Source organism: Centruroides sculpturatus, unplaced genomic scaffold (assembly GCF_000671375.1).
Source record: "Centruroides sculpturatus isolate CEXI.00-Female unplaced genomic scaffold, Cexi_2.0 scaffold512, whole genome shotgun sequence".
In the NCBI taxonomy this organism is placed as follows: Eukaryota; Metazoa; Arthropoda; class Arachnida; order Scorpiones; family Buthidae; genus Centruroides; species Centruroides sculpturatus.
In genome coordinates this window covers 377,619-388,710 of record NW_019384734.1, presented here as the reverse complement: position 1 = coordinate 388,710, position 11,092 = coordinate 377,619, and the positions used below count along the sequence as shown (strand labels likewise).

Here is an 11,092-nt window from a genome sequence, read left to right as displayed (position 1 = left end):
TTATTATTATTATTATTATTTTTGGCTTTGTTTTGTTTGTTGTTTTTTGCTGTAAGATGCTTGTAAAAGGCCAACCTGGCCACAGTGTCTTTTGAGAAATAAAAAAAAATAAAATAAAACAAAAAAATAAAAGTTATCTAATATTCACAAATTATTAAATGGGCAACTATTTACATGATATTTTTCAACAAAGCAAAATAAACAAAGAACTTGCTGGCATCGTGCACATTTAACAAATCGAAGATTTTGGCAATTACTCTCAACACAATTTAAACTGTCAGTGTTTAAAAAAGAAAAACAAACTTGTTTTACATTTAAGAATTGACACTTTTCATTTATGAGTCCAGAAGCAAACCATGCATGTTTAATCAAATTATTAAATATTGGCGCAGATAATTGATGATAAAGAATCGAATGTAATTTTATAATGCCGTTTCTAGTTGTCCAAAACAATTTCATCGAAGAATCATTACAGAATAATTGTATAGCATTTAAAATTTCTTTAGCTAAAAGTTTTACTTGTCTATGAAATCCAACATCTAAAGGTTGGCATATAGATGTACACTTTGGTGGAATAATTAGTACTTCACATGAATTTTGATTTGTAGATGTTTGAAATACTGTATTATAAATATTAATACAGTAGAGTGTCGATTTTCCGAAAGTCAATCATCCGAAAGAATTCCAGTTGGCAAATTTAAATTTTTGCCAGTGTTGTGGCGCTTCAATCTTTGGCTATGTCTTGGGCTACTCAAATATTTTACATTTTTGATACTAAATTAACATCTGAAGTATAATTTTTTATTATTTTTATATTTTTCAATATATTTATTTTGTTTGTACAAAATACAAAAATAATTTTTAACGATACAATAGTCTTTGTTAGGCTTAACATCGACAAAAATTCAATGCAAAGCGACACGCAACGGATAAAAATTTCGACATCGGATACGTTAAACTATTTTTTCGTACGTAAATCAGTTATCCGGACAACCCCAGTCCCCAATTGATTCAGAAAATCGACGCTCTACTGTATTTGATTCTATTTCTATCAATATGTACAAAGTGCTTCCTAAATGGCATCCTTCCCAAAATGCATTATATAGGAAAACTACTACAAAAATATATAATAATTTGAAATAAATGCTTTTAGTTATAAAATATTGCTTTATGAATCCTAAATTTGTATTTTTTTTTTTCTTTCTTTCTTCATGTAACACAACCTGCAATGAGACATGTAGTAGTATGGTGTTTACAACTGTTTGACCTTGAGAACAGCTGTTGGTTGACATTCGCGAGTCATTCCATGAACGTTTCAGGGGAAATGATTATTTAATAATTGTTGAATGAGACTTGGCCACAAGTGTTACGTCCTTTTAATCTTGTTCGAGTCAGACATGGGAGTTAATTAAGTGATTCGCATCTATGGCTCTAGCATGAAATCTCAAAATGGAAAAAAGCAATAGTCATCTTTCATCTATCCCAAGGCTTTTGGGTTTGCAAAAGTCCACAAATCAAAGAGGAGCATAAGGACAGTAGTGGACAAGTGCTGTTCCCTTACAATCACCCTGGAATGCACTTTCAACACCTTTGTCACCATTTATGAATACAGCATTACACAACCATTAAAGCTCATTCAGAAACTCCAACAATTAAAGCTAAATGGTGAAGAATATATTACAATACTCAACTTCCAAACAATGTGTACCCTTCAGTCAGATTAGAGCCCTGTTTCTGCCACCTAAGGGATTTTCTATTGAGGAAGCTGAGAGATTTTGTAAAATTACATACTGAAATGCTGGAGTTAGCGCACTTGGTGATATATTCCTCATTTTTCTTAATCAACAGCACTATGTACTATACATGAAAATAGAGGGGTCCCCGTGGGAAGCTCCCTGTTAGGGATATTCTGTGAAATGGTACTCAGATCTTTGGAAACCATTACTTTACCTAAATATGACTAAAGCATTGCACTATACACAAGATACCTAGATCAGTGTTCTGCAACTGGTGTGCCGTCGCCATGTGAAAGGTGTGACGTGAACTTTTACATCTTCTATGAATTATCAAGGTTTATTTATATATTTTTATCACAGTTGCTGTGTTTCTTATGCTTGTATTTCATTCTCTGCCATAGCACTGATGAAATAAGATGATGTTTGTTTATTCTTTATTACAAGCCATGCATTTTTTACATATTCTAAGAAATTAAATGTAAAATAAATTTGCTCACAGGTGTTGATGTCTGTTTAATAATAATAATAATAATAATAATAATAGGTTAGTGGCATTACATAATTCTATTACTAGTATCATATCATATGTTTTTGAGGGGAATAACATTTTGGTGTGCTATGTTGAGTCATGGGTGTGTGCAAGTAGAAAAAGTAAGTGGAACACTGACCTAAATGATATGTTAATAATATGGAGAAGGCAACCTAAGATCCAACACTTCATCAATGATATCACCAACCCATATGGATTAAAAATAAAATTAGAGTAGGAAAGTGCTACTGGTGTGCATTTCCTGGATGTGTTGTTCACACTAATAGGAGAGGCTATCACTACAAATATTTATAGAAAACCAACTTATAATTTGCTATTTATACTGCAGATGTCCTATGACCTGATTAGCTATAAACTGGCATCATTCAGGGCTCTTATCAGAAGAGTTCTTGAACTGTACAAATGTGCAAGACAGAATACAGGAGTGTGAATACATTAAAACAATTAGACACCAATTCAGATTCAAACTTCAAACCACAGAAAAAAATATGATAAAGAGTTTCACATTAGATTAAAAAAAAAAAGAGTTCATACTTTTATATCAGAAAAATTGGTATTCTAAAGATCTTCAAAACCTTCAAAGTTTATTTACATATTAGTAATAATTGTTATTTAGTCATGTTGTTATCCATATACAGTTGAGTCCACATAAGTCATCATAGGTATAACTAGACACTGTCAGTTAAGTAGTCAGTTTTCTGTGGTCCCAGCCAATTTATATAGGCATTAATTTTAAAAAACTCTGGTTTATTCAACAGTGTTTAACTCATCACCACTGGATAAATCGACATACTTTTTCTGTCCCACAATTGTTTAGACCTATGGTTCTCAATCTGTGGTCCATGCTTCATGAAGCCACTTCAAGTGTTTCATGAAAAAAATCAAATATACAATTAAAAATTGTTGTAAAAGAAAAATCAATACAATGTAAAATAATTTTTGTATGGGAATGTAATCAGCAAATGCCAATGATGTCATATACTAACCTAGTATGCTCTTGATATCAAAAAGGTTTGTCACCCCTGCTTTAAAGCTGATATTGTAAGTGTTCTGCGGAAAAAAATGTCAAAGTTTAGTGTTCCCCGACTTCAAAAAGATTGAAAACCACAGGTTTAGACGTCTGATAAGTTGATTCTCCTCCTGAAAAATGTGAGTTCACACCACACAGCTTAACATCACAGCAGAATCAGATTTTGCATTTTCTCGCCTTTCATTCATGTGTTATTTGCAGCAAGTGTTTAACATTTCTGTTAGAAATGAGTATCCAAAACCTAACAATGCTTAAGCTGAAGAAAAAATACAAACTTGTATCTGAATTTTAATGTAATAAAACTTTGCAAGCCAAATTTACAAAAACAAGAAAACCTTCCAAGAACAACATTGATGGGAATTCTGAAGGAAAAAGAGGAAATTAAGAAACTTTTTCTAGGGTCTTCATTGCAGCTGTCTTGAAAATGCCAGAGAAAGTTGCCATGCAAAGATGTCAAAGATGCTCTGGTACATTGGCTAAAGAAAATTCATTCATCAAATCTTCCTGTTTTGGGGCCTGAAACAAAAAGCAATGGAAATCACTGAGGTACTTGGAGTAGAAACCAACTTTAGTGCCAGTGATGGATGGTCAGAGAGATACATTGCATGTACTGTATAAAGCACTACTGTATTTTCCTAATTGTAGTTTTGTGGTTTTTTTCAATTTTGTTTTAGTCATTATATTGGATAACTCAACATATTTCCACTTTTCCTTGGGGTGTCAACTTATGCAGACTCGACTGTATACATTCTTAATTATAATATCAACAATATCATTCATATTTACATTGCAGAATGGATGTTCAGTCAGATTTTTAAATCCTCAAACATACAGTAAGAAAATTTGGAAACTGAATTCTGTTCTTCAAGATCACTTTGGAAGTTTTGTCGGTGCAAATGTGTAAGTTTTACATGTCTATTTCATCTTGTATACTACTATAAAAATATTTGTTAAAAAATAGCTTTAATTATTTTCATTAATTTGATATTGCTTAAAGATTAATAAAATATTACAGTTTTGTAACTCACAAAGTGTATTATTAATGATTGTAGCATGATAAATATTTATCAGTTTAACTATTACTATTCACATTTATTTCAATTTTCCAATTTGCTTTTTCTATACTTATATGTAGATTAAAAACTGGTCTTAAAAATTGATTTTTATCAATTTTTTAATAAATAAAAAATATATATTATGAAATTAAGAATATGCCAAAATCAACAAAGTATGCTTCTATGTGGACATAAAGATATTTCCAATTTGAGTCACTTTATTTTAATGATATAATTCTAAATTGAATCCTAAATATTCAAATTGATTGATTAGATTCTTTATTGTGTTTAATATAATATTTCTGAGATTGATGTTTACAGTCAGCCCCCCTATAACACTGTTGATAATTCCATTTTATATGAATTCCATGTTGTACGAGTCACTTAGATTTTACAAATATGTGAGCCGTTCACAGCCCGGCACACGTATTTGTAAAANGTATTTATTTATTTTAGTTACAATTTGTATTGTAAATAAATTACAATAAATTTTATATTAGTAATTAAAATACACTTACAGAACTTTGCTATTATAATCAGAATTTTATTACTAATACCAAGTGATTTGTTGTATTATCAGGTTGCAATAAGACTAATATAATAATTAGCTGTAAAGTAATTCAAGTAGAGATAGGTGGTTAGACTGCCATCTTGTGATAATTTTAATAATTATAATAGGCCTAAATTAATTTTAATTTAGAATTTCTGGAAAAAAGAATTGGCTCTGAGCAGGATTCAAACCTGCAACTGTTGTTTATCGTGCAGATGTGTTTCCAATTATGCTACCTAGACATCTGTCCAATCTTTGTTTCCAGAGTTATTAATTTAGATATAACTATACTTGGCATTGACTGGGGATGATGACTTTAGTGCCCACAGTTTTCCATGACTCTCAGCCACTATTACTTTCACCTTCTGGATTGTTTATATATGTTAGGCTCAAAGACCGAAATCGCTCATTGAGCGAAAAAAAGGCCACAAAGCAAAATTCGCATCATGGCATTTGTAAAAACAGCCACAACATGTTGTGGCTAACTCAAAATGACCAAAAAAGTGAAATTTGCATTGTGGCTTTCATGATATTTGACCACTACATGTTGTGGTGATTAAGAAATGCCATAACACATTCTGAACGTTAGCTGATGCAACCATGATACAAATGATAGGTTGTAACTTGTCAACGGGCACATTGCAAACACTTGGGGAGTTTGTATTGTGTTCGTTCTTGACCAGTGCTGCCATTTCTAGGGTAATTACCCTTTTCTAAAGTAATTTCAACCTCTGAGAGTAATGTTTCAGGTAGTCTGATATTTAGGGTAAATCTAGGGTAAAACTACCCTGTGTTCTGATGCTATTACTTATCGCTCCACAAGTTTCGCTGGAAAAAGTTTTAGCTAAAACCATTTTGTTTTTCCCTATAACTGGAGGGTTTTAGGATAGGACAACAGAAGCAAAGAAATAATGCAGATTGATGCTAGGTACAGTACATGTGTATACACTGTACAGTGATACTTCGGTTTTCGTTGATAATCCATCTGAAAACATTCGGCAAAATCCAAAACCGACGATAACTGAAGTCAACAAAACTGAGGTATTACTGTATATTACACCTGAGTAGGATTTCACTTTTCTCAACCTTCATACCATTGAGCCATTGGCATTCTCCGTATCAGATGTAAATTAATACCTTTGATAAAGCCTAAAAATCCTAAGACATTTTAATTATTAAAATTTTCGAAAACAATGAATTAAGAAATGTTCTGATTATTATTTCACAATAATAGTACAGGGATCTGTGTCATAGAATTGTTTGTCTTATTTTTTTTTTTTTTTTGAGCTTGAGCTCAAGCTTGGAGAGTTTTCTCAATTTAGGGTAATTTTCTGCAGTTGAAATTGGTTTGATTGTTTTAGTTGGGGTACCTAATGTTGATAGGGGACGTGCAGCTCCCAGAAATATTTTAGCTGCTGTTATGAGCATTAATCCATCAGATCTCTATCAGTTAGGAAACAAGGAAAGTCTTCTTGATCAACTTTATGCTCATAATGAATTTACAGTTTCTATAGTAACTTTATTAATATTCAGAATGTACCCTCAACTTTATTAACACTTTGCTCAGCATCCATGTTAACATCTGGAAGTAAGCAAGGGTTTATAATGTGTCACTGTAAAAGATGCTGTATTGATAAAAATGTAAATGTCACTCAAAGAACATAAAATGCACGAATAATTAAACGTTGTAAAGTAACCAAGTTAAATTTCTGTATATGTTGAATAATTTTGTTATCTGTGTATATAAGATGATTGAAGATAAATATATCATAATGAAAAAGAAAGTTTTATTTTCTTATCATCACCTTGTTATTAGATAACATCCAGAATGTGTGATGGCTTTTAACTATAATAAATCTGTCACACAGTGGTTTTTAACTTTAGCAGCTGATTTTTATTTTATTGTGTATAGTATATCAAGCACCTACAAGTATATGTAGTTAGACCTTTAGCACTTTTTAGTAAAACAAAAGAAACAAATGTGTATTTTTCTCCATATATTTTATTTTTTTCAAATTTTTTTAAGTATGAAAATTAAATTTCTAGGAAAACTTGTAGAACTAATGTTGTTCGGCATTAAAAATTGTAAATAAAAATGTTTCGAACCTATAATCCATATTTTAAAGTTACAAACCACTGTGCGTTGTATGATCCTGTATCGTGGTTGCATCAGCTAACGTTCAAAATGCATTATGGCTTTTCTTAATCACCACAACGTGTAGTGGTCAAATATCATGAAAGTCACGACGTGAATTTCGCTTTGTGGCCTTTTGAAACAACCACAATGCGTCGTGGTCAGTTTTTTCGCTCAATGAGCGATTTCTGTCTTTGAGTCTAACATATATACATGTACATACAATCCATAAATATTTAAAGCTGTATTGAACATATTTAATTATTACATAGAAAATATATGATAAACTGTTATCATTGATTGAGATACACAATGTTCATATATTGATAATTTATCTTTGTAATCTTAATAAGTAAAAAGAAAACTAATGTTATACGAGAGGGGACTCAAAAAAAACCGAACTGAGAGCGCGCTGCCATTTGTAGACGTAGTAGAGAGTTCTCCCGCTAGATGGGGTTAGTAGAGACCTTCACAAAACAGCTGTGCAGATGGCATCAGTTTGTAGGTTTACATTTGAGCGTAGTGTTGTGTTTTTCTTACTGTTATTTTGTTCCACCTGTGAAGTTCTGGGCATCCTTCAACATCTTGAAACAATGAAAACATTGAAAAAATCTGCCAAAAATGTTTTAAGACATCTGCGAGAGGATGTGCGAAGAAAACACCCGGAACTTTGGCGATCAGGTGACTGGTTCTTTCTTCACGACAATGCCCCTGCACACACCGCCTTACGAGTGACCCACTATTTGGCCTCTCGGGGATGGCCTGTCGTTCCCCACCCTCCATATTCACCAGACCTAGCCCTGTGCGACTTTTTTCCGTTTCTGAAAATGAAGAAAAATCTAAAAGGGAAGCGTTTTGATGATGTGGAGGCGGTAAAAGCAGCTTTGCTAAGGGCACTGGACGATATCAAATTTGAAGAGTTCCAGAGATTCTTCAAACAGTGGGGAAAAGGACTTGACAAGTGCATTGCATCTAATGGAGAGTACTTGGAAGATGACTGAAGGAATTCTGCAAAAAAGTTAATAAATAAAGTTTTTATACAAAAAATCCAGTTTTTTTGGGTCCCCCTACGTATGTTATATATTGCCAAAATAGTAAAATTCACATATGGATTTATTTAATTTGCATTCTATCAGTTTTCAAAATGTTTTATTTTATATTATTGATTTCTAAAACTATATTAAAAACAAATTTTATTTCTAAAGTTTGAATGCAAAATAGTTGTAAAAATTATTTAAATATTGGATTTTAGTTTAGTTATTCTATGTATTTATCTGTATAGTAACTTATTTTTATCTGTATAGTTGTTTTTTCAAAGTGTCTGATAAGAATACTCTTCATTAAATGGTAGTTTTTTGTTTTATGTTTTATAAGTTCAATACATGGAGAATATTTAATAAATTAATTTAATATTTGAAGTAATTTTTTTTATTATTAAAAATTAATACCATTAGTTATAATGAAACAAGAAGGTTCGAAAATTCTTTAAAATAATTTTATTATATATATTTAATTATTTTCATGTATCTTTCAAGAAAGTCTGCATTGCATTCTTGAAAAAATTTAGTCACTAATTTATATTAGATTTGTGGTGTTTTTTGTTTATTTGTTTTTTCATAGATAAGAAATAATATATACCATTTATATTTTCAATTTAGAGATTTATGGGAGAAAAAGCCTTTGCTTGTAAGAAGAAAAAATGAAAATTATTATAATAAATTGTTTAGTTGTGAAGAGTTTGATAAAATTTTAAAACAAGTAAGTTTATTATTTTGTATAATTTGCTTTTAACAGTAAAAACATGCAATTAGTTAAGTCTATACTGCTATAAATTATATCAAATTGAATTCTTATTTTTTATTTTTATTTTATTAGTTAAATCAATAAGCATTATTAATGTATTATACATATTAATAATTTATAAATTATATATTTATAATATATAATATAAATTAATTGTTTTATAGAAAGTCATTTTCTGTTTATAGGATATGAATTTTACAGTATTTTATTTCTCTTTATATCTTTATAAAAAATAAAAGTTTTTTAGCAAGTTATATATGAAATTAAATTTGGAAATTTTAAATAATAGCAATAATGAAAGTTTATAATATTAATTAATAGTAATGGACTTTTCTGCTAAATGATGTAACTATAAGCTTATTGTTGTCGCTATTTAAAATTATCAAATACATTGGCAACTGCCAGGCTGTGTTGGCTCAGCTGACTTAATATTAGATCAGTTTCTTAAAGGTCAGCAGTTTAAATCTGTTATTTGGCAGTTGCATTTTAATCAAATTAACATTTTATTACAAAACTTTTCTTGTGAATCCAACATTTTAATGTCAATTTTTCATAAATTTGTTGTTATTGAGGCAGAGTGTAAGTGAAGCCTCTTCTATGAGGCTTACAGAATTGTGTTCATTTTCAAAATCTGTTTGATTGATTTTGATTAAACTTTGTCGTTTTCCATTAATTGTGATGAAGAATTCAAAAACGCAATAAAAAATAGGGGTCCATGATCTTGTTTTCAAGATATAAAGTTATTTTACTAGCATATGCAACAAAGCAATATTGCACATATCGTGTGACTTTGTCGTGTGATGTTTCACGGTCACTAGTATGTGTTCTATGGACTTTGCTGTAGAGTTGAGTTTGTTCTCAAAATTTAATAGGCTGATTTTGATAAAAATTTGTCATTTTTCATTAATTGTGATGAGAAATCCAAAAAATGTAATGAGTGTCCATTTAAATGTAAAATTAGGGATTAAGATGTTTTCAATATACAGAAGAGTTAAACTGACAATGTTCATGTTCTCTGATGTGACTGAGCATGTCTAATGGAAAATAGGTGCAAAAAACAAACAAAACACAAGAACAAAGCATCGATTGCTTTGTTCTTGGATTGCCTCTCCATGGCGGCAAGCATAAGGAGCATTTCTCCATACCTGGCCAATGCAAGGATTGCCTCTTTTGTTCCTAACAAGTGCAGGGATTGCTTCTTTCTTTCTGGCTCTGCCTCAATTCTATTGTGATATGACAAAGTTACGCAATGTCCTAGTTTAATTTTATTAATTTATTTGTTAATTCATAATTTAAATATTATATATGTATTTTGTTTGTTTTTCTAAGAGAAGAGTGTGTTATTCTGAAAACATTGATATTACGCAATATGTTGATGGAAAACGAGAGACATTGAATCCAGTTGGCCGCGCTTATTCATCAGTTGTATGGAATTACTATAAGGTTAGTAGTTAAAATAATTTTATGTATATTTTTATATTTAAGTAAATTTATTTTAATGAAAGATGTCTGTCATTTACAGTTTATCTATATCTATTATGGATTAGAATTGATTTTCTTCCAAATGAAAATTTATTGAAAATGTTTTGTTAATTTTTAAAATACAATTTAAAATTAAGTGTATTATAAATAAAACCAACTTATAACAAAAAGAATCAAATTATTGTTTTACTTGAGTATAGTATATTTTATCAAATAATATGTTAAAAAGAAGTAAATAGCAAAATAAGTTACAGAAATGCTTATATTCTTTTATTACAAATACATAGGGGAAAAGTTATTGATAGAACTGATAAGTGAACTGTGCTAGTATATAGTGCAGACAAGTCAAAGGACATAGTTATACTAGTACGATCTTCATACAATGAGCTATTAATGGAGTACATCAAGATGACACAGTGCATGAAAGCCCATCTGCAGTTGCTTCACCTACAATCAAGAGTTAATTAATATTCATTTAAGTAAAAATAAAGTACAGTAGAGCGTCGATTTTCCAAAAGTCAATCATCCGAAAGAATTCCAGTCGGCAAATTTAAATTTTCGCCAGTGCTGTGGCGCTTCAATCTTTGGCTATGTCTTGGGCTACTCAAATATTTTACATTTTTGATACTAAATTAACATCTGAAGTATAATTTTTTATTATTTTTATATTTTTCAATATATTTATTTTGTTTGTACAAAATAAAAAAATAATTTTTAACGATACAATAGTCTTTGTTAGGCTTAACATCGAC

General features: G+C 30.2%; 1 protein-coding gene and 1 long non-coding RNA gene across 3 annotated transcripts in view; both read left to right on the top strand.

Annotated features, from left to right (window-relative positions):
- The first annotated feature begins 2,274 nt into the window (after positions 1 to 2,274).
- LOC111628258 (ribosomal oxygenase 1-like) overlaps positions 2,275 to 11,092 on the top strand; it is a 37,457-nt gene continuing 28,639 nt past the window's right edge. Inside the window, exon 1 of the mRNA XM_023372009.1 lies at positions 2,275 to 4,216. Within this exon, the coding sequence (XP_023227777.1) occupies positions 3,897 to 4,216 (320 nt within the window). The 5' untranslated portion in view covers positions 2,275 to 3,896. The remainder of the gene's footprint in view (positions 4,217 to 11,092) is intronic.
- On the top strand, positions 8,699 to 10,885 carry LOC111628259. Of its 2 annotated transcripts, none has more exons than XR_002757145.1 (3): positions 8,699 to 8,813; positions 10,188 to 10,301; positions 10,381 to 10,885. It is a non-coding gene; the product is annotated as an uncharacterized LOC111628259 (long non-coding RNA). The 2 variants fall into 2 exon arrangements; XR_002757146.1 differs by having other exon boundaries at positions 10,406 to 10,424.